General features: G+C 45.2%; 1 protein-coding gene across 5 annotated transcripts in view; it reads left to right on the forward strand.

Moving 5' to 3' along the window:
* Positions 1–1,160: 1,160 nt before the first annotated feature.
* The window catches only part of LOC115179966 (kinesin-like protein KIF21A), a 45,162-nt gene continuing 18,486 nt past the window's right edge, over positions 1,161–27,836 (forward strand). For 3 of the 5 annotated variants that reach the window (XM_029741781.1, XM_029741782.1, XM_029741783.1), the window contains exons 1-11: positions 1,162–1,544; positions 20,525–20,747; positions 22,297–22,479; positions 24,094–24,243; positions 24,428–24,562; positions 25,242–25,415; positions 25,906–26,021; positions 26,441–26,636; positions 27,051–27,240; positions 27,382–27,445; positions 27,581–27,784. In XM_029741781.1, coding sequence (XP_029597641.1) covers positions 1,504–1,544; positions 20,525–20,747; positions 22,297–22,479; positions 24,094–24,243; positions 24,428–24,562; positions 25,242–25,415; positions 25,906–26,021; positions 26,441–26,636; positions 27,051–27,240; positions 27,382–27,445; positions 27,581–27,784 — 1,676 coding nt within the window. In that variant the 5' untranslated portion in view covers positions 1,162–1,503. Of the gene's footprint in view, positions 1,545–20,524; positions 20,748–22,296; positions 22,480–24,093; positions 24,244–24,427; positions 24,563–25,241; positions 25,416–25,905; positions 26,022–26,440; positions 26,637–27,050; positions 27,241–27,381; positions 27,446–27,580; positions 27,785–27,836 lie in introns of all 5 variants that reach the window. The other 2 variants (XM_029741779.1, XM_029741780.1) reach the window with 1 other exon arrangement.

The following is a 27,836-nucleotide window of genomic DNA, read 5'->3' on the forward strand; positions in this document are numbered from 1 at the left end:
ATGTTTCATAGCGTTTTACTTTGTCATAGGCAATTCATTCAATTTTGACAACTGTGACGATTTAAGTTTGATTTGCAAAACGGTTGTTAATTTAATGGTACCTCTTGTAACTAATGCATGTGCTGAATCATGATTTTATTAAAGAGAGTAACAAACTAATTTATGCTATGTGAATGGGGTCTGTGTTGTGCTGTAGGCCTCGTGATGCTGCTTCAGTTAAGAGAGACATGGGACTGAGGGACAAGAACAGGCATTGCATTGTCTCCCCCTCTCTTCTAGTCTCCTGAATTTTTGATGGTGAGAAAACAAACAGATCGTCTTTAAGCCCACCTGTTCTGGTACTGTTGTTCATTCCGCATGCGAGGTCGTGCACTGAGTGTTCATTTACATCAATGTGAATCCAACATGTACTCTCAAATATGCTTAAAATCACATGCTTGGCTCATGACACTTTTGCTTTTGAAAATGTATTTTCCTGTAAATAAAATAAGACAACCACTAAGACTGTAAAACTCAAATAATTGATTCGTTGTTGTGTTGTGCTGTCATTCGTCATTTTGTAGTTGGTCGCTTATTCCAGCCTCAGAGTACAGGGGTATTCAATGTAACGTGTATCTGATGCCATCTGCTGTATAAAGACGGAAATTATTTGGATCACACCGCACTTTTGTAATCCTAACCAATGACCACACGATGGTGCCATGCTCCATCCATGCACCCGTACATCAGTAATGTCTGCAACACTATTAGGCCTACACCATTTGGTATTTCACAAACATATTCACATTCGATTGGAATGTCAAACTATATGGCTACATACAATAATGGAAAACCCCTTCGTTTTTAATTGGATCGGCGGTTTTTAACTGCGATGGACTTTTTCAATTGCATTGCAGAAAACAAGGTGGTGTCATTGCTTGAGACTCAGCTAGTGGTCATCCATACATTCAACCTTCTCCATCAATTGGCCTCTCTATTTGGCCTTGGGGAGGTTATCATTTACCGAACCGTTTTACATTCTTAAGAAAACGATATACATTCACTTGAACTATTCCATTGAATGATGTGGAAATAGAGCGACTGCGATGATTCTTCACTCGTTCAATGGGGGGGTTTGATATTTCCCCTCTGTCAGATTGGTAGGGTGCAGAAGGCGTGGCTTGATTACGTTTCGCTCCTCGGGTCGCACACAGGAGCGAGCAAGTGTATTATTCTGTCCCCACCACCTAGCCATGGCTGGCCTCTACACGGGAATAATGCAGTGTCATAGAAATTATAACCTCGAATATTATTCAGAATGCGCCTCGCCCGAGGTAGAGCACGGAGAATAGCACACCAATGCTCACATCGTATTGCAATTATTTATAGAAAGTGGATGTGAGCTGTGGCGGCTCAAGCGCTTTGGTAACGAAGCTGCCTGCCGCACACCGATAAAGAAAAAGAAAATCCAGCTATTTATATCGTGGTTGTTCCAGACGTGACGACCCTCCGGACTTCGTAACCATGAGTGGACAGGACGAAAGTTCGGTGCGGGTCGCATTGAGGTAAACCTGTGACATTGGATGGTGTTTTTGTTCTGTCGGAAAATTATGCTCTTGGTCACGCCTCTCCAGGATAATGTACCTATTATTATTGTGACCATGCCGGTGTTGATAAACCACAGCATGGGCTGTTATAATGGCCTATTTACTGTGTAATAACATTCATGTGTGTATAGCCTAAACAAATGAGCTTTCATTCCAAAATAACGCACGGTAGATTCAAATGTGGCAAAGCGATCAACGTTTACGTAGGGTTTGGCGATAGCAATAACAATACGTTTCTCCTTGTATTTATTCTAGGACGCATGTCAAATGTCAAACTACTAAAGCAGCACGGCCTTGGATTTGTTTAAGTGTCACCATCAGGCCCCCATATAGACCAACCAAGTATATAGCCAGCACAATTTACTAGGTTATGTTTAAGGAGTTTCCTTTGTTGATGCTTAAGGTACTGCACAGTACTCCATTTCTCAATGGCCTGGCTGCAGACATGATGACTACATGAATTTATGAATGAAGGCAGGAGGGGCGGATATGACAGGAGAAAGCAATACCCCCCCCCCCCCATCTCGATCTGATCCATATCAGACTTATCCATACATGTCCCAGATGCTAAGGGTTTGCAAATGAGGGATTTAGGAAGAATGACAGAACCAGAATGAACCAAAGCAAATTATATATAACATACCAATACAATAATCAATCATGTGTGTGTCTGTCTGTCTGTGTGTGTCATAGATCTGTAATGTCATGTGAGAGGGATCAGTGGAAGACGGAGAGTAAGACCTGTCCCCTAGGTTAGGTTACTCCTCTCTCTCTCTCTCTCTCTCTCTCTCTCTCTCTCTCTCTCTCTCTCTCTCTCTCTCTCTCTCTCTCTCTCTCTCTCTCTCTCTCTCTCTCTCTCTCTCTCTCTCATTTCAATTCAAGAGTTTTTTTGCATTGCCAAAGCAAGTGAAATAGATAATAAACAAAAGTGAAAATAAAAAAAAATATTAACACTCTCTCTCCAGTTACTGCAGGCAGACTTTGACCCAGCACTCTCTTTACTAAGTCTCTGCCTGGACTGGGCCTTGGTTTACAAGCCTCTCTCCTGCATATTAATGGAGCCATATTCATGAGACAATATACTAGCAGCAAGCACATCTACATAACATGATATTGTAGAGACTGATTTAATTGCAGACATGTCAGGCAGACAGTATTTAGAGTTTTCAAAAACGATATACAACTGTCATTTCACATTGATAGCATTTAACTGCAAGGACTAAATACTTATTTCAATGACTACATAATAGCCACTGAACTGTTGGTAGCATAAGCAATACAGAGACTGTCCTCAGTGTTAAAATAGCTAGCTCCCCACAACACAATCGCAGACAGACACTAGTGTGTGTAAACCCTTGTATCCATCTGCATATGAAGCCTCATGAATCATGTGCTATCATTGTATACTGTACACATTTGCCAGTACTTTTTTCCTCTCTCTCGCTCTCTCTCTTGCAACTTTAATTTGGCCTTTTGTTTCCTCCACAATCAGGCTCCCACTCATTATTCTCATGGAGGAGCCAGAGGAGAGAGGAGAGAGTCTGTAGAGGACAATACCAACTACTGTATCTAACTGTGATCACGAAAACGGAGACATGCGTAGACTCAGATGATCAGATAGCATGTAATAACATGTTGATAATATGTTTATAACATGTAACAGAAACTCTGGGTTTTAGTTGACATGTTTTAGGTGTTCTAAACCCCCCCACACACCATTGCCTCTTCAGGAATCTAACAACATCTTTATCACCTGCCCCTGGGCCCTGATATACATTTTGGAACCTGTCACTAATCCAAGTGTCCAGTGTATGGGTCAGTAAGCAGATCCCTTAAGCCTACAGTACATGGATACCTTCCCTGACCCTGCTGTACCCTGCACCTTAATGCTCTCTCTGCTATCCTGAGAACACCGGCTCTGCAGAGCTCACTTCATCACATTATGTACACATCCACTCCCGCACCCACACGCTAGCACACTCTCGCCAAGTCACTCTCTAAGCCTGTAGCTCGCTTTTCCTTTCTCTTTCCCTCTACCTATCCCTGTCTCGCACACACACGCACATGCACGCACGCACGCACTGGCAGGACAGCCGTTACACTGGCTCATAAACAAATAGGCACTGTTTAATCTTCCCGAAACCCTCAGACAGACACATAGACCTCCAGTACAAAAGGTTACACACACTCTTGAGATCTAGAGAGTCATTACAGAGACAGCCCTGTGTCTGTCTAAGCCTGCTTTCTGCTGTTGCCTTGGGTCCATTAGGCTGACTGTCTATCTCTCTCTGTGTCAGAGGAGTTCTTGCATGGTGACATCAGCTTTGTCTGCTGTCTGCCAACCTGTCTCAAGGATAATGCTATTATATAGGCCATTTCATATTCTGATCTAATATAATATGTGCAGCCTTGGTGGCTGCCAGATCTGCATGTGCTTGCCTTGATCCAACCCTACTGACTTGAAAGCACATGAGTACATATATCTGGCAACCAAGGTAACTTACTTGAAGCACAAAAACATGACACAAAAAGTTAAAACATCCACTTAATCATTCTTGTCATGACTTTACAACATTATCAAAGCTGCTATCGTTACAACTACACAGTACATTAGCCCTGATGAGTTATAGTAACATCCATAAGAGCCCCCCCCCCCATGGCAACACTGTAATTACTTCTGTGTGTTGGTGGAATCTGTTGAGCAGCAACTTTATCACAGTCACTAAGTACATGTTTAAGACAGGTTGACTCACAGGTTTTCACTGCCTTGTAACAGTTGAAACAGACACTACACACACACACACACACACACACACACACACACACACACACACACACACACACACACACACACACACACACACACACACACACACACACACACACACACACACACACACACACAGAGCGATCACCAACCAATGTAGCTTGCTGTTGTTAGATACAGAGCCTGTGTGTGCCAGTTGGCCTAATGCTGTCTGTTAGCGAGGCTTCATTCTTCAGCCCCAGTTCCATGCACAAGGCTCATATGGTCCATTATCATCCAAGTGCTGTTCTGGTGGAGTTAATGATTGTGACAAGTAAAAGGTCAATGCTTTGGCACCAGAAGTACACAGTCGTGTGTTTAGCGGTGTGTTACTGCGACAGAGTCAGTCAGTGACTCTCATGAACATGTGTTTTCCAATGCTGTTCTTGAACATAAATTACTGGCATATAGATTTTTGTTCGATTTTCTTCTGTGCATTACACATTTTCATTTTGTGCACATTACACGTTTGCACCCGTTTCATGTTTTTAGGCCAGTGTTGTTAAAACACACAGACAAAGGTATAGCTGTTCTGGACACAACTATATCAAAGTATTTATTCACTGGGCAGTCTCGTATGAGTTCAGTCTAAATGGAATAAACAGATAGATTTCAGCAATTTAGGACATGTAATTGTTAGTATGTTTGTTTGTTAAAGTAAAGTGTGACCAGATGAGCCAGTCAAGTGGTTGTTTCATGAATATCCTTGAAGTGAATGAGGCATTAATTATGCATAGCCTCAAGCCTGGATCTACGCTACAGTGTTAGTTGTTTCAGGTTTCAAGTTGTTCACGTTCGAAGCTAGACAGGCCTTTCACACTATTTCAGCTAAAGGCCAAGTCAAAAGAAGACACTTGTTTCAGAGAGCAATAGAATTGGCACGATAACAGACATGTCATGTTATGTTAGTGTAATATTTATTGTGTTCAGCTTCTGTTTCCGATATTCTCATGTGGGGCAAAAGTCACCAAAACAGCTGCTATTGGGCAACGGGACCAAACCCTCACAGAGTAACGTCCTTTCCACTAGTTGGTTTTTAAGAGTGTCCATCAAAGCCCAGCTCCTCCCCCTGCATTTAGCCCCAGGTGGATTATTCTTAAATATGCATGAACCATCTGCCGGCACGCGTCATATGATATTGCAAAGTGTCCTTACTTACTACGAGAGACAATAACAATAGTTACAGTAGCTATTCAATTTCATCCACTTCTCTCAGTATCCAAGTAAGGCTAGGTGTTATAGCTGAATCCTTCTGGCTGAGACTTCTCTAAATGATTCGGAGTCCAAGTCAGAGTCCTTTATACTAGAGTAGTACAACACTGCCACAGCCTGCCAGCCAGAGGGACAGAGTGTTTACTTTCTAATATTAGTTTTATATTAGAAGGTGTTTCACACATAGAGATGGGATATTTATCTTTCATACAACACACAACAGGCCCTAAAATCCCAACATGACCACAATGCAAGCCCTTAAAACGGCACAGCAGAATATCACAAGATAAGCTCGTGTTTGCTTGAGGTCAGATACATGAACTCAGCGCAGATTGATAAACTGATGTGTTTTAGGAATCTCACTGGTATCCCATTGCCAGAAGAGAAGAATGTGTCCCTCAATTTATTTTCTCACTCATTGCCCTTGTCCGTGACATTGCAAAACATTTTTGGGTTGTTTTTTCCCATCCGAAATAACTCAAATTCACAAGGTTGTAGGTCTGTCAGTGTCGTCCTCTTATCTAGTGTTTTGACAGAGTTCCCTTTGTGGCAAAATGGTATTTAACTGCCCTTGTCACAACAGAATGTTTCCATATATGATCGCTGTTATTTTGTGTTATTCATCATAAGGCTGGACTTGAGGAAGATAAGATGGATGTGTGTGTATTTGTGTGTGTGTGTCCTCTGTCTCTTGTCCTGGTTTCCCCCCTAACTGACAGTGTGAAACCGACAGCCACTGCATGGACCCCTGCATCCCTCTTCCTGCTCTTCCCTATAGCTGCACCGTGAAATCTGACCTAGGAAGCAGTAGAGCTGTGGCCACTGGTCAGTGAACCCTCTGCCCAGTGTGGTGACCCTGTGAATGGACATCGCTCACCCGTGTAGAAAAGCCCTGCCAGATTTAAGCCAGGGGAAGATAAGTGGGGGTTCTAGAGTGATATAATTCTCTGTCTGAATCTCCCCTTTCTTTCACTAGTGGCTTTGGTAACTGAAGTGACATCATTAGACTGGACACTAAGAGAGAGTGAGATTTATTCATTCAAAGATCATTTGATGAAAACATTTGATGAAGACATTTTTAGGAAAAAGTTGTTTGGTTTATTTGGTTTGAGGCGCTTACTTGTATCATTTTCATCAGTTGATCATTGTTGAAAACTGCAGTTTTGTCTTTCTGTGCTCTGAGGCGAAAAGGCCTGTTAGTACCTGTTAATCACAGAGCATTGATGTTGAGAATAATCCAATGACTTGCCTCACGATCTCCACTCCAGTACAGTACTTAACAATGGACAGACTGTTCCTAAAAGCAAGTACAATGGACCATAACTCAGTTGAAGACTGACACTGTTGTTGTCAGCTGTTATTGTTTACTGTAGCTACTGTATTACTCACAGTGATGCTCTGTAAACGTAGCTTAATGCACTATTCGCCGTTACAACCCTGTCATTATGACAGACACTAAACAATGTGTCAGTCAGTGAGTCAGGTGCTTCTAAGGCAGAAGGAAAAAGAAAAATCACACCTGATGTCCTGAACAGTGAATGATGACAGTTGACATCATTATCCACACGCGTTTTGCTTCACAATGTCATAATTGAAACAAACACAACATTAGAGTGTCAGGACAGGAGCACTTGGTATGAAATCCACTCCATATGACGACAGTGGACGATGTCAGTCAGATGACAGTGGAAGTAATATTCCCATTTAAGTGCCTTTTTCTCCCCCAGCCCATTTCTTCACCCCCCCAGCCCATTTCTTCACCCCCCCAGCCCATTTCTTCATCCCCCCCAGCCCATTTCTTCACCCCCCAGCCCATTTTCACCCCCCAGCCCATTTCTTCATCCCCCCAGCCCATTTCTTCACCCCCCCAGCCCATTTCTTCACCCCCCCAGCCCATTTCTTCATCCCCCCCAGCCCATTTCTTCATCCCCCCAGCCCATTTCTTCATCCCCCCCAGCCAATTTCTTCACCACCCCAGCCCATTTCTTCACCCCCCCAGCCCATTTCTTCATCCCCCCAGCCCATTTCTTCATCCCCCCCAGCCAATTTCTTCACCACCCCAGCCCATTTCTTCACCCCCCCAGCCCATTTCTTCACCCCCCCAGCCCATTTCTTCACCCCCCCAGCCCATTTCTTCACCCCCCCAGCCCATTTCTTCACCCCCCCAGCCCATTTCTTCATCCCCCCCAGCCCATTTCTTCATCCCCCCAGCCCATTTCTTCACCCCCCCAGCCCATTTCTTCATCCCCCCCAGCCCATTTCTTCATCCCCCAGCCCATTTCTTCATCCCCCCCAGCCCATTTCTTCTACCCCCCAGCCCATTTCTTCACCCCCCAGCCCATTTCTTCACCCCCCCAGCCCATTTCTTCACCCCCCCAGCACATTTCTCCCCCCCAGCCCATTTCATCACCCCCCCAGCCCATTTCTTCATCCCCCCCAGCCCATTTCTTCATCCCCATCATCATAATGACCACGTACAACATAACCGTCAAACTGAAGGTGCTTTACGAGAGAGAGGAGAGGCTGCTGTAGTATTTCCTGTAGTTATTGATTCCTGAAGAATAGAGGGCGAAGCTGAAGCTTTTCTTTCTTCTTTCAAGGGGACCTTTCAAAACTGATTGAGACACTTGTTGTAAGCAGCGCAACAACAGAACCGGTTATCGGTGTGTGTGTGCGTGTATGTGTATAAGAAGATCACTGTAAGCCCAGTGTATACAGTTCCCAGGTCTCAGGTGCAATATAGGGCCAGAGAAGGGTATGTTTGCATGCCTGTGTTTCTGGGCATGTTTTTGTGTGTGTGTACAGTTGTGGCCAAAAGTTTTGAGAATGACACAAATAATAATTTTCACAAAGTTTGCTGCTTCAGTGTCTTTAGATATTTTTGTTAGATGTTTCTATGGAATACTGAAGTAGAATTACAAGCATTTCATAAGTGTCAAAGGCTTTTATTGACAATTACATGAATTTGACGCAGTGTTGACCCTTCTTTTTCAAGACCTCAGCAATCTGCCCTGGCATGCTGTCAATTAAATTCTGGGCCACATCCTGACTGATGGCAGCCCATTCTTACATAATCAATGCTTGGAGTTTGTCAGAATTTGTGGGTTTTTGTTTGTCATTTACATTTACATTTAAGTCATTTAGCAAACGCTCTTATCCAGAGCGACTTACTTTGTCCACCCGCCTCTTGAGGATTGACCACAAGTTCTCAATGGGATTAAGGTCTGGGGAGTTTTCTGGCCATGGACCCAAAATATTGATGTTTTGTTCCCCGAGCCACTTAATTATCACTTTTGCCTTATGGCAAGGTGCTCCATCATGCTGGAAAAGGCATTGTTCGTCACCAAACTGTTCCTGGATGGTTGGGAAAAGTTGCTCTCGGGGATGTGTTGGTACCATTCTTTATTCATGGCTGTGTTCTTAGGCAAAATTGTGAGTGAGCCCACTCTCTTGGCTGAGAAGCAACCCCACACATGAATGGTCTCAGGATGCTTTACTGTTGGCATGACACAGGACTGATGGTAGCGCTCACCTTGTCTTCTCCGGACAAGCTTTTTTCCAGATGCCCCAAACAATCGGAAAGGGGATTCATCAGAGAAAATTACTTTACCCCAGTCCTTAGCAGTCCAATCCCTGTACCTTTTGCAGAATATCAGTCTGTCCCTGATGTTTTTCCTGGAGAGAAGTGGCTTCTTTGCTGCCCTTCTTGACACCAGGCCATCCTCCAAAAGTATTCGCCTCACTGTGCGTGCAGATGCACTCACACCTGCCTGCTGCCATTCCTGAGCAAGCTCTGTACTGGTGGTGCCCCGATCCCGCAGCTGAATCAACTTTAGGAGACAGTCCTGGCGCTTGCTGGACTTTCTTGGGTGCCCTGAAGCCTTCTTCACAACAATTGAACCGCTCTCCTTGAAGTTCTTGATGATCCAATAAATGGTTGATTTAGGTGCAATCTTACTGGCAACAATATCCTTGCCTGTGAAGCTCTTTTTGTGCAAAGCAATGATGACGGCACGTGTTTCCTTGCAGGTAACCATGGTTGACAGAGGAAGAACAATGATTCCAAGCACCACCCTCTTTTTGAATCTTCCAGTCTGTTATTCGAACTCAATCAGCATGACAGAGTGATCTCCAGCCTTGTCCTCGTCATCACTGACATGATGTCAGCTGGTCCTTTTGTGGCAGGGCTGAAATGCAGTGGAAATGTTTTTTTTGGAGATTCAGTTCATTTGCATGGCAAAGAGGGACTTTGCAATTAATTGCAATTCATCTGATCATTCTTCATAACATTCTGGAGTTTATGCAAATTGCCATCATACTAACTGAGGCAGCAGACTTTGTGAAAATTTATATTTGTGTCATTGTCAAAACTTTTGGCCACGACTGTATGTATGTATGTATGTATGTATGTATGTATGTATGTATGTATGTATGTATGTATGTCTGTCTGTCTGTCTGTCTGTCTGTCTGTCTGTCTGTCTGTATGTATGTATGTATGTATGTATGTATGTATGTATGTATGTGTGTGTAGAATGGTCCCTCCTTAACCCCTGCTCAACAGCATCAGTGTCTCAGGGTAAAGACACCCTGGGGAGTAAAGGGTCTGCTCCAATGCACATTGCAGTCCAAATACATTTCCCTATGGTTTACAGTATATCATATTGTACAAAAGCTGATGAAACTAACACTGTAAAATTGTGAACGAATTTGATCACTGTTATTTACTGATAGTTGCTGGTTGAAAATACAATCTACACCCGACCTTCTAAACAGCAGGTTTGCATGGGCGGGAGTTTTGGCTTACCATGGTGACATCACCATGCAGTAAATTGATTAATAGACCAATAACAAAGAGAGTTCAAAACCTTTCTGCCAATAACAGCTGGTTTTCAGTTTTCCCCTCCCACACAGACCACTCCCAGACAGTCCTAGCAAAACTATAATGATTTTTGCTAAAAAGCCATTTTTGCCCATCTTAATGGAAATCTATTACAGTAAGGTACTTAATTGTTACGCAGAAATGATTTGATATTGATATAAAAACAGCTGCATCGGGCCTTTAAAAACCCTGTTCCTAGTGCATGAATTCCTCAGGTACTTAGCCACAAGTTAACCTCTGATATGGGAGGAGTTAAAAAGCCAGCCGCCTGACTCCATTCTCCTCTCTTTGTAATGTGTGGGCACAGGGCAGCAATGCTCCCTCTTTCTGTTTTCTTCACAAATTAATGCGAAGAAGTGGTGAATAATTGAATGATTGATTGTTTCCTGTAATCTAGTTGTGTATCGTGCCTGTTGTTTTCCCCTATTCTGTGGGTCCAGATGCTTCTCAGGACTCATTGTAGCTCTAGAATTAGATTAGGGCCGAGATTAGATTTTACAATGGTCTGATGTTACTGTTGTGGTTTGCAGCAGGGAAATGATGCGTGATGGTCTCTCAGGGGACCATTGTGGTTGGCTGAGGCAGAGGCAGGGGTTGAGGTCAAGCCCTGATCTGCAGTGAGTCAGCATGATGATGCTGTGGCTGAATCACCTTTTTTTTTACCAGCATAGCTATTGCTATTCATGGAGATCTACACACATACTGTATAGACTCAAACATATCCGTAGCAGAGTACACTGGTTAGGACGGTTACCAGCCTTCCCTGGTGCAGTCAGTGCACCCTGGCCTCGGCCCTGCAGTACATTTCTAATTTTACAAGAGCCCTTCTGTTTGAAGTGCGTTTGTTTAGTAGGAGATTATGCTGGCTGGAAATGTGACTGTGCTACTGCCTGGCCCTGCGTCTTTCAGCCCTTTGAACCAGGTCAGTGTGTAGTGGCGGTGGTGGCTGTGTGGAGAAAGGGGACAGAGAGAGAGTGGGAGGGAGAGAAGGAGAGAGACAGAGAACAAGAGGGAGAGAGAGGGAGAATAGAGAGCGAGGAGAGGGAGACAGAGAGCGAAGGGACAGAGAGAGGGAGAAGAATGGGAGAGAAGGACAGAGCGAGAATGTGACAAAGAGACAAAGAGAGACAGACAGGCAAGGCTGCCCCAGATAGTTCGGACTGGGTCCATAGGAGAGAAAGGAGAGTCTTGGCTCAGGCCCAGGACAGCTGCTTCTGAATGGGTTAGAGCTATAGTGAGCTAGCCTGGCGCAGTCCATTTTGTTCTGAGAGGGGTTAGTGCATGGTGCTCCTCTGGCTGTCACTGTAATCGATGTAATGAGGCTGCCAGCGTGAAGCTAACTGGACATGTCACATGGTGAGAGTCTCTGTCAGGAGCTCTGCGGTGTTTGTGTCCGTACGCATGTGTGTTTGCTTGCATGTGTGTGTGTGTGTGTGTCAGTCCATATGTGTGTCAGCCTATCATCTCACAGAAGCGGCCTAGCCCACGTCTTCTGAACCGGATTATTAAACAATAGCTATTTTATATTCCATGAAGCAGGCTTAACCTGACCGGGGGTTGACTGGATAAATGTACAGCCGCTATCACAGAGAGCTAGGTGCTCACTGCTCAGTCAGTCAGTCCCCCTGTACTGTGTTAGGCAAAGGCTTTGGGGCCCCTATAGAGGTACAGGAACTGGAGAGTTAGATTACTCTGGGAGAAAACAAGACTCAATGGTTTGTGGCACTATAGTGTAGTGTTGTTCTATGCTGGTCATGGGGATGGAGTTGGACTCAAAGGGTGTGTACATTTTTGGTTCAGCCCAGCACTAACACACATCTGGTTCAACTAATCGCCTAATCACTGATTGCCTTGATTAGTTTTGTCAGAGCTGGGCTAGAACAAAAATGCTCACCAGTCTGGGCCCCCAGGACCAGTATTGAAAATCATTGCTGTAGTCTCAAGGGTGGATTAGTGCTTTAAAAGTCTACATGATGGTATGGGGAAGTTACTGTATAGGTCAACCCTTATTCACCCTGAAGGATCCAGTGTTTTCATTTGACTCATAGCCTGAAACCTGTCGGTCAACTATCCCAGCTAGAGGACAAATGTAATGTACACAAGCTCACTCACTGCAATGTGAAGTGTGCTCAACACTCATAGACTTCTCATTATATATTTTATAGGCCTCAAAATAACAGAGGCACTCGTCCACTGTTGATGACCTTATAGAGCCTTCACAGAGAGAATGCCCTAATGTACAGACGGGGAGAATCTCACTTTCATTTCCTTGATTCCTCATGTCCTCTCTCCTCGCCTCCTTCTCAAAACAGGTTTTGAGGAGGCAAAGAAAGAGGAAGCAAGGAAACATGGAAATGCAATTGAGAGTCTCCCAGGATATTTGACCAGCTCAAGATTGTCGACAGATTCCCCCTGAATAAAAACATGAAACTCAACTGACCACTGCCACTTCAAAGCTGCTTTTTCAACACCAGAAAGACATTTCAGATCAGATGTTTGTTTAAACAGTCTGTTTGTGTATTGGAGACACTGGTGGATGTCACAGACAAGGCTGGAGTCCTAGACATTCACACACAAGGAGGAGTGTTTGACTGGTTGTCTTACGTCACCACCTTGGCTGGGATGCTCTCATCACAATCAATCAGACCAATGATGTGATTTAAACTGCACTGAACTCTTTCCTCATGTAGGGACATTTGACACCAAATGAAACGCTGTTGAATGTAATCTCATGACCAGTGTTGTGTATTATATACTATCTTTCATCTCATATTTGGCTGGAAGCCAGCCCAGCATTCTCACTTGTAGTATTTCCGTAGCATTACTGTTACTTAACGAGTGGTAAGCAGTGATGTGTATTATCTTTGTTATGGTGGATAACAGTGATGGTTCTGTCCTGTTTTAGGAAGTGGGCCAAAGGGATTACTATGGATTCCCCCTAACCCCCCAAACCTCTAAAATGTGTCAAACAGAGGTCTGTCAGAGGGGTGTTCTGCAGGAACATGAACAAAGAGATCAGTAATGGACTAGTCAACAACTAGCCTACCTGTTGAGGCAGCAGCAATATTGAAATGCTGAAATACTCTGTAGCAAATACAGAAGGAAGTTATGACCCAGATGATGTACTAGAGGTGTAACATTACAGGTAATGCAGCCTCATCTCCCCCTCTTCTCTTCCTCCTCTCCTCTCATCTATCCCTCCCTCGCTTTGTCCCCTCTTCTCATTCACTGTATAATCCCAGAGAGAGGATGCTAAATAGCTGGGATCTGATGTCACTGGGGCACAATAACACAGTAGCGTAACTGTGTGTGTGTGTGTGTGTGTGTGTGTGTGTGTGTGTGTGTGTGTGTGTGTGTGTGTGTGTGGAAGTGTGTACTGTATCCTGACTCCAATCACAATGCTGCCCTTATAAAGACAATTACAGGCCGCCTAACACAAGTAGTACATTTACTTACAGTAGTCTTCCATCAAGTCTTCGGAATATTTCCCATTTGAATTTAGTTGAAATCCTGTGATATTTCTCCAGTGAGTTCTGTGATGAGCTAGACATATGAAATATGACAGGCGCAGGGGCAGCGTGTATGGGGGAATTGCAAGGCAGGGTGTGACTGTTTACCTAGTGTAGCTCCACAGCTTCCACTCCTCTCTGAGCCCAGGCTCGAACACTGAGGGCTCTGTATAGGGGCAGAGTGGTGGAGTGTGCTGGCAGCGTGAGGAGAATCTCACACACACAGACACATACGCACGCACGCACGCATACAGACTCGTGCAGGTATGCACGCACACAGGCACACATACAAACACGCAGGTATGCACACATGCTCCAGTCCCCAGATACTGTATACCCCATGGTATACAGTATCCTGTTTCCTGCTTCCGGTCACAACTTGCAGACTTGTTTACGCTGTTGTGCGTTTTTACTTTGCTACCTGACGGTTTTTACTTTTTCATTACCGTATATTTTTACTTTTTCCCTCACTCAACTTTTTTTTTCAACTTTCCTACCCCGGAGGTTTTATCTGGACATGGTTCGTCAGGACTTCAAACAGCCGAAGCTAAGTAACATTAACATGATGCCTTCTAATTGCAGTCGTTGTACTCATAATATACAGGAGAACGATCGCCTTACGGCAAGGATAGCTGTGCTGCAAGCCCAGCTTCAGACGCAATCGTTAGGCAAGGGTCATTTCAGTGTAGGAAAGGATGAAACAGCGTCTGTGCCACCAGCAAGTACAGATAGTAACGTTAGTATAAACCCCCTCGCACGGTCCCCGCAGCCGGACATCTTTCTCATGGCTTCTGGAGGGAAACGCTGTAGGAATGCTCAACCGGTGTCGCTTATTCAGCCGACAGAAACTTTCAACCGGTTCTCCCCGTTAAGCGAGTCGGAGTCGGAGGCCGAGACTTCTCTGGTCTCTGCTCCTCCCGCTGTGGGGTCTGAGACGCCGACGGCTCCCACCATTAGCTCTGACAAATTGAAAACCCTAGTCATTGGCGACTCCATTACCCGCAGTATTAGACTTAAAACTAATCATCCAGCGATCATACACTGTTTACCAGGGGGCAGGGCTACCGACGTTAAGGCTAATCTAAAGACGGTGCTGGCTAAAGCTAAAACTGGCGAGTGTAGAGAGTATAGAGATATTGTTATCCACGTCGGCACCAACGATGTTAGGATGAAACAGTCAGAGGTCACCAAGCGCAATATAGCTTCAGCGTGTAAATCAGCTAGAAAGATGTGTCGGCATCGAGTAATTGTCTCTGGCCCCCTCCCAGTTAGGGGGAGTGATGAGCTCTACAGCAGAGTCTCACAACTCAATCGCTGGATGAAAACTGTTTTCTGCCCCTCCCAAAAGATAGAATTTGTAGATAACTGGCCCTCTTTCTGGGATTCACCCACAAACAGGACCAAGCCTGGCCTGCTGAGGAGTGACGGACTCCATCCTAGCTGGAGGGGTGCTCTCATCTTATCTACGAACATAGACAGGGCTCTAACTCCTCTAGCTCCACAATGAAATAGGGTGCAGGCCAGGCAGCAGGCTGTTAGCCAGCCTGCCAGCTTAGTGGAGTCTGCCATTAGCACAGTCAGCGTAGTCAGCTCAGCTTTCCCCATTGAGACCGTGTCTGTGCCTCGATCTTGGTTGGGCAAAATTAAAAATGGCGGTGTTCGCTTCAGTAATCTTACTAGTATAAAGACCTCCTCCATTCCTGCCATTATTGAAAGAGATTGTGATACTTCACATCTCAAAATTGGGTTACTTAATGTTAGATCCCTCACTTCCAAGGCAGTTATAGTCAATGAACTAATCACTGATCATAATCTTGATGTGATTGGCCTGACTGAAACATGGCTTAAGCCTGATGAATTTACTGTGTTAAATGAGGCCTCACCCCCTGGTTACACTAGTGACCAAACCCCCCGTGCATCCGGCAAAGGCGGAGGTGTTGCTAACATTTACGATAGCAAATTTCAATTTACAAAAAAAAACAATGACGTTTTCGTCTTTTGAGCTTCTAGTCATGAAATCTATGCAGCCTACTCAATCACTTTTTATAGCTACTGTTTACAGGCCTCCTGGGCCATATGCAGTGTTCCTTACTGAGTTCCCTGAATTCCTATCGGATCTTGTAGTCATAGCAGATAATATTCTAATTTTTGGTGACTTTAACATTCACATGGAAAAGTCCACAGACCCACTCCAAAAGGCTTTCGGAGCCATCATCGACTCAGTGGGTTTTGTCCAACATGTTTCTGGACCTACTCACTGCCACAGTCATACTCTGGACCTAGTTTTGTCCCATGGAATAAATGTTGTGGATCTTAATGTTTTTCCTCATAATCCTGGATTATCGGACCACCATTTTATTGCGTTTACAATTGCAACAAATAATCTGCTCAGACCCCAACCAAGGAAGATTAAAAGTCGTGCTATAAATTCTCAGACAACCCAAAGATTCCTTGATGCCCTTCCAGACTCCCTCTGCCTACCCAAGGACGTCAGAGGACAAGAATCAGTTAACCACCTAACCGAGGAACTCAATTCAACCTTGCGCAATACCCTAGATGCAGTTGCACCCCTAAAAATTAAAAACATCTGTCATAAGAAACTAGCTCCCTGGTATACAGAAAATACACGAGCTCTGAAGCAAGCTTCCAGAAAATTGGAACGGAAATGGCGCCACACTAAACTGGAAGTCTTCCGACTAGCTTGGAAAGACAGTACCGTGCAGTATCGAAGAGCCCTCACTGCTGCACGATCATCCTATTTTTCCAACTTAATTGAGGAAAATAAGAACAATCCGAAATTTCTTTTTGACACTGTCGCAAAGCTAACTAAAAAGCAGCATTCGCAAATGGAGGATGGCTTTCACTTCAGCAGTAATAAATTTATGAACTTTTTTGAGGAAAAGATCATGATCATTAGAAAGCAAATTACGGACTCCTCTTTAAATCTGGGTATTCCTCCAGGGCTTCATTGTCCAGAGTCTGCACAACTCTGCCAGGACCTTGGCTCAAGGGAGATACTAAAGTGTTTTAGTACTATATCTCTTGACACAATGATGAAAATAATCATGGCCTCCAAACCCTCAAGCTGCATACTGGACCCTATTCCAACTAAACTACTGAAAGAGCTGCTTCCTGTGCTTGGCCCTCCTATGTTGAACATAATAAACGGCTCTCTATCCACCGGATGTGTACCAAGCTCACTAAAAGTGGCAGTAATAAAGCCTCTCTTGAAAAAGCCGAATCTTGACCCAGAAATTATAAAAAACTATCGGCCTATATCGAATCTTCCATTCCTCTCAAAAATTTTAGAAAAAGTTGTTGCGCAGCAACTCACTGCCTTCCTGAAGACAAACAATGTATACGAAACGCTTCAGTCTGGTTTTAGACCCCATCATAGCACTGAGACTGCACTTGTGAAGGTGGTAAATGACCTTTTAATGACGTCAGACCGAGGCTCTGCATCTGTCCTCATGCTCCTAGATCTTAGTGCCGCTTTTGATACCATCGATCACCACATTCTTTTGGAGAGATTGGAAACCCAAATTGGTCTACATGGACAAGTTCTGGCCTGGTTTAGATCTTATCTGTCGGAAAGATATCAGTTTGTCTCTGTGAATGGTTCGTCCTCTGACAAATCAATTGTAAATTTCGGTGTTCCTCAAGGTTCCGTTCTAGGACCACTATTGTTTTCACTATATATTTTACCTCTTGGGGATGTCATTCGAAAACATAATGTTAAATTTCACTGCTATGCGGACGACACACAGCTGTACATTTCAATGAAACATGGTGAAGCCCCAAAATTGCTCTCGCTAGAAGCCTGTGTTTCAGACATAAGGAAGTGGATGGCTGCAAATTTTCTACTTTTAAACTCGGACAAAACAGAGATGCTTGTCCTAGGTCCCAAGAAACAAAGAGATCTTCTGTTGAATCTGACAATTAATCTGGATGGTTGTACAGTCGTCTCAAATAAAACTGTGAAGGACCTCGGCGTTACTCTGGACCCTGATCTCTCTTTTGAAGAACATATCAAGACTGCTTCAAGGACAGCTTTTTTCCATCTACGTAACATTGCAAAAATCAGAAACTTTCTGTCCAAAAATGACGCAGAAAAATTAATCCATGCTTTTGTTACTTCTAGGCTCGACTACTGCAATGCTCTACTTTCCGGCTACCCGGATAAAGCACTAAACAAACTTCAGTTAGTGCTAAATACGGCTGCTAGAATCCTGACTAGAACCAAAAAATTTGATCATATTACTCCAGTGCTAGCTTCCCTACACTGGCTTCCTGTTAAGGCAAGGGCTGATTTCAAGGTTTTACTGCTAACCTACAAAGCATTACATGGGCTTGCTCCTACCTATCTTTCCGATTTGGTCCTGCCGTACATACCTACACGTACGCTACGGTCACAAGACGCAGGCCTCCTAATTGTCCCTAGAATTTCTAAGCAAACGGCTGGAGGTAGGGCTTTCTCCTATAGAGCTCCATTTTTATGGAATGGTCTGCCTACCCATGTGAGAGACGCAGACTCAGTCTCAACCTTTAAGTCTTTACTGAAGACTTATCTCTTCAGTAGGTCCTATGATTAAGTGTAGTCTGGCCCAGGAGTGTGAAGGTGAACGGAAAGGCTGGAGCAACGAACCGCCCTTGCTGTCTCTGCCTTGTCGGTTCCCCTCTTCCCACTGGGATTCTCTGCCTCTAACCCTTTTACAGGGGCTGAGTCACTGACTTACTGGTGTTCTTCCATGCCGTCCATGGGAGGGGTGCGTCACTTGAGTAGGTTGAGCCACTGACGTGGTCTTCCTGTCTGGGTTGGCGCCCCCCCTTGGGTTGTGCCGTGGCGGACATCTTTGTGGGCTATACTCGGCCTTGTCTTCGGACGGTAAGTTGGTGGTTGTAGATATCCCTCTAGTGGTGTGGGGGGCTGTGCTTTGGCAAAGTGGGTGGGGTTATATCCTGCCTGTTTGGCCCTGTCCGGGGGTATCATCGGATGGGGCCACAGTGTCTTCTGATCCCTCCTGTCTCAGCCTCCAGTATTTATGCTGCAGTAGTTTATGTGTCGGGGGGCTAGGGTCAGTCTGTTACATCTGGAGTATTCTCTTGTCTTATCCGGTGTCCTGTGTGAATGTAAATATGCTCTCTCTAATTCTCTCTTTCTTTCTTTCTTTCTTTCTCTCGGAGGACCTGAGCCCTAGGACTACCTGGCATGATGACTCCTTGCTGTCCCCAGTCCACCTGGCCATGCTGCTGCTCCAGTTTCAACTGTTCTGCCTGCGGCTACGGAACCCTGACCTGTTCACCGGACGTGCTTGTTGCACCCTCGACAATTACTATGATTATTATTATTTGACCATGCTGGTCATTTACGAACATTTTAACATCTTGACTATGTTCTGTTATAATATCCACCCGGCACAGCCAGAAGAGGACTGGCCACCCCTCATAGCCTGGTTCCTCTCTAGGTTTCTTCCTAGGTTTTTGGCCTTTCTCAGGAGTTTTTCCTAGGGAGTTTTTCCCAGCCACCGTGCTTCTTTCACATGCATTGCTTGCTGTTTGGGGTTTTAGGCTGGGTTTCTGTACAGCACTTTGAGATTTCAGCTGATGTACGAAGGGCTATATAAATAAATTTGATTTGATTTGATTTGATTTGATTTGATTTTGGTATTACCAGGGGATTCAACAGGCCCCTAGAAAAACAGATTACTGAGTACAGCAACCGTTTTATAGAAGCAATAAAGCACTCAAACGTTACATATCGGGAAAAACAGGGTTAGGTGGTTAACTTAATGTCTAAAAGTCAACCATAGCCCTGAATCATACTCGACATGCAACTTTCAAACTCAGCTTATCAAACTTTCTACATTCAAACTCAGCTTATCAAACTTTCTACATTCAAACTCAGCTTATCAAACTTTCTACATTCAAACTGCTTATCAAACTTTCTACATTCAAACTCTGCTTATCAAACTTTCTACATTCAAACTCTGTTTACCAAAGCTTTGCCCTTGAGGTTTTGTCAAGGAGCTAAGGACTCTATACCTGCTGCATGCCACATCCCTGCATACCACAAGTCAATATGTCAACACATCAGAATAAGTACTTGCATCAGGTTTAGTGACATTACGATATTGGATAACGTTTCAATGCCTCTTCTGATGACATGCCACAAGTGAAGATATCAACATATTAGACACATCTATGGAAGGGTGGAATGTTATGCAGTGACTAACTGTTATGAGATAATGTTTTCTGTGCCTTAAATTTAACCCTCAGCAATTAAGAAGACATCGAAGGAAACCAAGCACACAAAGCATCTCTGTGATAAGCTCGCTCTCTCTCTCTCTCTCTCTCTCATCTCTCTCTCTCTCTCTCTCTCTCTCTCTCTCTCTCTCTCTCTCTCTCTCTCTCTCTCTCTCTCTCTCTCTCTCTCTCCTCTCTCTCTCTCTCTCTCTCTCTCGTATGTCTGTTCAGGTTAAATGTTTTATACAGTTACAAACCCTAACCCAACATCTCTCTCGCCCTCTCTCAGGATTCGTCCTCAGCTGGCGAGGGAGAAGATCGAGGGATGTCACATCTGTACGTTCTGTATGCCCGCTGAGCCCCAGGTGATGCTGGGTAAAGACAAGGCGTTCACGTATGACTACGTGTTTGACATGGACTCCCAGCAGGAGACCATCTACACACACTGCACTGAGAAACTCATCGAGGGATGCTTCGAGGGATACAACGCTACCATCTTCGCCTATGGACAGGTCAGATATTTGCATGACACACACACACATGCACACACACAGAGCACAAATGCATACATATACACACGTGCAAATGCATAAAAAACACACACATACACACACCATATTTGCCTACAGACTCAATGCGGTACAATGCTGGCCACACCCAAGGAAATGGCTTGGCTCTGCCACACACAGGAATCCACCACGTGCCCTGTGGTCTCTGGTCCCTTGCCGGATGAATTCAAAAACAGTGTTGTTGCTGTAAGCAAGCAGAACATGTTATCACACCTTGTTTCCAATACCAAACTCACACAAAGTCATTTATCAAACCCCTATCAGTGACTCAGTGAGGGGTATACTGTAACTCTGCTAAACTCACATTGACTGTGAAAAAGTAATTTATCAAACCTTACAACTAACTGTGTCTCAGTGAGTGATACAGCACTGCTAGAAACTGTTCTCAGTTAGGCTCCAAGTCTTCAATAGATCTCATTTCATATGAAGAGAGAAGCAAACAGGCCATGAAAACAGTCAACTCAGCAAAGGCAGGCATGTTCTAACAGGACCAACCTCAGGGTTTTTATTGGCTTGATAGATTAGCACATGTGACTGACTTTCTATAGTACATGTTCATATCTATCTATCTATCTATCTATCTATCTATCTATCAGGCTCTCTTTCACTATCTCTCTCTCTCGTTCTCCCTGCTCTCTCTCTGCCTGTCTGTCTCACTCTCTCACTCTCTCAAACTCCTTCACTTTATCTCTGTCTCTCTCTCTCTCTCGCTCTCTATCCTTCTCTCTCTCTCGCTCTCTCTCTCACTCTCTCTCTGTCTCTCTGTCTCTCTCTCTTGTACTTTTAGCGAATCCCTCTGTCACAACTTCTTCCTCTGAACTGAAGCTCTATAGTGGAGCTCTGCCAAACTTTCCTTTCACTCCTCTCCTCCTCCTCTTAATCTCTCCGTCCATTTTCCTCTACCCGCTACATTCTTCTCAGCCCCATTGTCTCCCTGTCAGACTCTCATTCAGGGGGCACAGCGGGTCGCGCACGGACCCATATACACATGCACACTCACACACAACTATTTATATGTACGCATGCATGCACACACACACACACACACACACACACATGACATCTACACAAATGCACACAAAAATGCACGGGCACACACACACACACACATTCACACACACCACTGTCAGAGTATCTTTCAGGTGACGTGTGAATTAGCGTCGCATTCCGTTGGTAGTCACCATGACAACCAAGCCCCCAACCCCAATGTTTGTGCACTGTGAATTAGGAGCAGGCTTTAGTCCAGGAGAATCATTTTGGCAGGGCTTGTTTTTCTTCTATTCTGAACACTGACGTTTTGTACTGTTTTTTAATTTGAGTAAGAAAAGCTCAACTGATCCCGCTTTATGACTTGCTGCATTCATGAGACAGCACCATAGGCCCACTGACTGTCTGAATAAGTTTGAAGTCAGATGAGTGAGTAAATAAATGAAACAATATCATTTGTTATTGATCCTATCATGTCCTCCCCCTTCTTCTCCCTCTCCCCCAGACTGGTTCGGGGAAGACCTACACCATGGGTACAGGGTTTGACGTGAACATCTGTGAGGAGGAGTTGGGAATCATTCCCCGGGCAGTCAGGCACCTCTTCAGGGGCATTGAGGAACGACGGCAGGCCGCCACAGAGCAAGGCAAGCCTGTACCCGAGTTCAAGATCAACGCACAGTTCCTGGAGGTATGTGTGATGAAACGTATGTGCTTTTGTAGCTGAGGTGATTTGGTTAAGATGTTGGGTTGGTGAGCGGGAGACCCGTATTCAATCCCGACTGGTTACACTTTTGAACCAGAAATACAATCTCTCTCTGTAGTCTCACATTAGCTCTGCAACATGAGGAAGCTAGGAGATGTAGGTTTCATTGGCCCTGGAAGGCATTATTCCTTACTTAAATCTATCCTGTTCCCTTCCCTCAGAGCTGCTAACACAAGAGAGGTATTAGGGGAAAGGGTTCTGGCTAGGGGTTGCTGCACCTGTGTGTAGCAGCGTGGAGCAGAGGGAAGTATTGCTCATGGGATGTGTTCAGCTAACTTAACTCTACAGGCAGATGATTTATCACCATAGAGTAATTACTAGGGAATTACATGTCTCACTCAACTCTGATATCGCTTGCTGATGCATGTCTCTAACAACTAATAAAGCAGTGGCCTCCCGAGTTAGATACCGGGCTGTATCGCAGCCGGCCGTGACCGGGAGACCCATGAGGCGAGTTAGATACCGGGCTGTATCGCAGCCGGCCGTGACCGGGAGACCCATGAGGCGAGTTAGATACCGGGCTGTATCGCAGCCGGCAGCGACCGGGAGACCCATGAGGCGAGTTAGATACCGGGCTGTATCGCAGCCGGCCGTGACCGGGAGACCCATGAGGCGAGTTAGATACCGGGCTGTATCGCAGCCGGCCGCGACCGGGAGACCCATGAGGCGAGTTAGATACCGGGCTGTATCGTAGCCGGCCGTGACCGGGAGACCCATGAGGCGAGTTAGATACCGGGCTGTGTCGCAGCCGGCCGCGACCGGGAGACCCATGAGGCGAGTTAGATACCGGGCTGTATCGCAGCCGGCAGCGACCGGGAGACCCATGAGGCGAGTTAGATACCGGGCTGTATCGCAGCCGGCCGCGACCAGGAGACCCATGAGGCGAGTTAGATACCGGGCTGTATCGTAGCCGGCCGTGACCGGGAGACCCATGAGGCGAGTTAGATACCGGGCTGTGTCGCAGCCGGCCGCGACCGGGAGACCCATGAGGCGAGTTAGATACCGGGCTGTGTTGCAGCCGGCAGCGACCGGGAGACCCATGAGGCGACGCACAATTGGCCCAGCGTTGTCCGGGTTAGGGGAGGGTTTGTCCAGCTGGGATGTCCTTGTCCCATCACGCTCTAGCGACACCTGTTGCGGGTCCGGGCGCATGCACGCTGACTTCGGTCGCCAGTTGTACGGTGTTTCCTCCAACACATTGGTGTGGCTGGCTTTCGTGTTAAGCGTGCATTGTGTGCATTGTGCCCTTTTGGTGGGTTGTGTTTCGGAGGACGCCAGGCTCTCGACCTTCAACTCTCCCGAGTCCGTATGGGAGTTGCAGCAATGGGACAAGACTGTAACTACCAATTGGAGATGACAAAAAAGTAAAAAAAAATAAATAATGATATACAAATTAAAAAATAAACTAATAAAGCAGTATACTTGCCATAACCAAAATGACTTAGCTACTGATGTTTTTCATGCACAGTTATTTGGCTTTGGGGTATTGGCTCGTCGTTTTTTATTTGACAAAGTATCTATTTTTTTCCCCCATCCCAGCTGTACAATGAGGAGGTGTTGGATCTGTTTGAATCAACGCGGGACATGGATGGGAAGAGACAGAAGTCCACCATCAAGATTCATGAGGACGGTAACGGAGGCATCTACACTGTGGGAGTCACCACACGCACGGTCACCTCCGAGGCAGAGGTTAGTCTCAATCGCAGCCTAAAGCAGAATAACACCAAACTGTACCTACGGTCATTGGTTAAATATATGTTATTGCTGTAAGCCCAAATCTGTCTGTGTATGTGAAAATTCAAACGGAATTTCTCTCTTGAATACAGTGTACTCTAAACTCTCCCCTCCTCCCTCCCTCCCCCTCCCTGTACAGATGATGCAGTGTCTGAAGCTGGGTGCTCTGTCCCGTACCACGGCCAGCACCCAGATGAATGTCCAGAGCTCACGCTCCCATGCCATCTTCACCATCCACCTGTGCCAAGTCAGAGTCTGCGCTCCGGACGACAGTGTACGTGGCATCACACCAGTGGGTTGGAGCTCTCTAGAGCCAAGCCTAGGATAGGATACACTTTTAACAGTCTATTTCACTGGCTGTACTATTTTCACTTAGCTGTTTTCCCTGTCATTCTTTAGAAATTACATGACTATAAGGTTATTAGGCTGCATAATCATTACCATTTTATTTGGGGGGTTGTAACAAACAACCACTCGTTTCTTGCCAATTGTGAAAATACACTTTAATAGCATGTCATTTCCTAGTATTTATGAGATCAATAAACACCCCAGCTGATAAACAAGATGACTGTGAAATGCAGAGTTGCCCAAGCCTCCCACACAGCTCCCCAGCCAGCGACACAGCTCCCCACACAGCATATCTCCCCACATTGCTCCCAATTCACACACACACCAGCTGGGCATGATGTCACCCTCCTCTCCCTGCCCGCTGATTACATGAACAATATACAGGCTGTTACAGATACAGACAGGCCTATCCACTGGTGTTGTTATTGAGAGTTATAATGGAAGACGAAAAACACCAGTTATATGTCTCTCATAGGCCGAATCAGTGCAACAGCCGAAATGTCGATACACATGTCCAAGACATGGAATTACAAACACAATCACCATGCGTATTTGCCCCACAGTCTCTTATTTGTTTTATACACAATGCCCATCTCCTCCTTCAGGAGTCCAATGAGACAGACAACCGTCTGGCCAACGGTTCCTCTGAGATCAACGCTGAGTTTGAGACGCTGACGGCTAAGTTTCACTTTGTGGACCTGGCCGGGTCAGAGAGACTAAAGAGGACAGGAGCTACTGGGGATAGAGCCAAGGAAGGCATCTCCATCAACTGTGGACTGGTGAGACTCTCACTGTGAAATAACGCATGCTATAGTTAGTGAGATGTACACACAGTGCCTGGTTTGGGTCAATTTATTACAAGTTGACTGACTTGAAATGGAATTCACCCTAACCATTCGCAATGCTATAACAGTGCCTGTAAAGGTCATAGATTACTCAGCACTAGGAGGTTTTAGAGAGTCAGGACAGTGATGATGCCATGTCCTCTTCTTGGACGACTGACATGAACTGTTTCAATGATACACCTGTTGTCTAGAGCATTGGAAACTATGGGAAAAGGAGCCTCCTGGTGGTTGAGAAAGATATTGCAGACTTTCTACCAACACTGTCTGCCGCCATCTCTTTGATTGACAACTGAATTTAAACATCACATTAAAGGAAGGATTTGATGCTTTATTTTGATAGAATGCAGATGTTTAAGCCTCATTTTTTAAGGACCTCATCTCATCTTCATGTCTCCTCGGTCTGTTTTTTCCTCTCTCGCTGCAGCTTGCGCTGGGTAACGTGATCAGTGCTCTGGGGGACAGGAGTAAGAGGTCCACCCACGTGCCTTACAGGGACTCGAAACTCACCCGGCTACTGCAGGACTCTCTGGGAGGAAACAGGTCTGTATGTCCTCATAAACCACACAAAGATACCGTATGTAATAGTGTTGGAAGATGTGGATATAGAGGTTTAATACTAGAACCTCTCCTTGAAGCTTTATTCTGTGGATGAATGAATTATCTGTCCAACGAAGGTCTGCTGACTGGAATATCAATGTTTTGAAAGTGATCCATTAAAACCGGAATTTATTTATGCTAGTGAGTGAATTAATTACCATCTATATGAAAAATTCTCGATTTTTGACTAAATTAGAATCATTAATTCTGTACGGCTTTTCCAAGTGAATCACTAAGTGATTTACATTGATATCAATGCATTGCCGGTATAGTTATTCAGTTCCTAATGTAGTCTTATTTTTCCTGTGTGTCTGTCTACGGTCTGTGTCGCTATTCCGTCCATCTTCTATCTCTATCCCCAGTCAAACGGTGATGATCGCGTGTATCAGCCCATCTGACCGGGACTTCATGGAGACACTGAGCTGTCTGAACTACGCTAACAGGGCCAGGAACATTAAGAACAAGGTGATGGTGAACCAGGACAAAGCCTCCCAGCAGATATCAGCTCTCAGGACTGATATTGCCAGGCTACAGATGGAACTGATGGAGTACAAGACGGTAAGAGAAGGAAAGAGGGATGGAGGGTGAAAGAGAGAGAGAGGGAGATTTTTGTTTGTTTGTTGCTATTTTAGATATCATTATAAAGGCCCTGTTTTCCAAGTCATATGGTAAACTGTACCATTATACGGATCCATATAACTTAAAACGTACTAGCAGCTGCACGTGTCCATTGAGGCTGTATTTCTGGTAGCCTGGAATCCAACTAAACAATAGTGAAACCGAGGGATATTCAGTGTGGATATCAGTCTGCATTTCTCTATGACCTACGCTCATCTCTCTGGTCCCTCTGGTCTGAGCAGGGCAAGCATATGGTAGGGGAGGTATAACAATGTATAGTTGCATTGGCCTAACTGATCTACTATAGTGATCTACTATAATAACCATAGTCCTCTGGTCTCTCTCTGGTCTCAGGGCAAACGTATGGTGGGGGAGGACGGCATGGAGAGCATCAACGACATGGTCCATGAGAACAGCATGCTACAGACAGAGAACAGTAACCTGAGGATCAGGGTCAAGGCCATGCAGGAGACCATTGACGCTCAGAGGGCCAGACTCACACAGTACCTCAGTGACCAGGCCAACCAGGTCCTGGCCAAAGTGGGTACGTACTGGGACAGGAATAATGGGCCTTATTCACACTGCTCCAAGATGATTCAAAATCCAGGCTAGTGGGATAGGAAGTGCTCCATTTAAGTCTATGGAAAAAGTGCTGAAAATGCCCTCATGTTCAAATATCTTTCAGGTGAGGGGAATGAGGAAATTGGAAATATGATCCAGAACTACATCGAAGAAATCGAGGAGCTCAGGTATGATGCATGACATGTCTCTTACATGTACAGTATGATGTGTCTGTAGAAAGGAAGGCATTGAGTATTGTGACATTTGGTTTTGGTGTTTGGAGACCCACAACAGTGTTCTGACCGTTGGTTTTGTGTCTGCAGAGCCAAGCTCCTGGAGAGTGAGGCGGTGAATGAGAACCTCCGTAAAACCCTGTCCCGTGCCAACACACGTTCCTCCCTGTACGGGGGTGGGGGCTCCTTCTCCCCAGCCCAACTCGCCCCGGAGAGAGAGGCCTCTGACATCATCGAAATGGCCAAGAAAGATCTGGAGAAACTCAAGAAGAAAGAGAGGAAGAAAAAGAAGAGGTAGGAGTTGTTCTTTTCCCTTCATACCTTTGATATTGCACTCATTCCACGT

Source organism: Salmo trutta, chromosome 40 (genome assembly GCF_901001165.1).
Source record: "Salmo trutta chromosome 40, fSalTru1.1, whole genome shotgun sequence".
NCBI lineage: Eukaryota > Metazoa > Chordata > Actinopteri > Salmoniformes > Salmonidae > Salmo > Salmo trutta.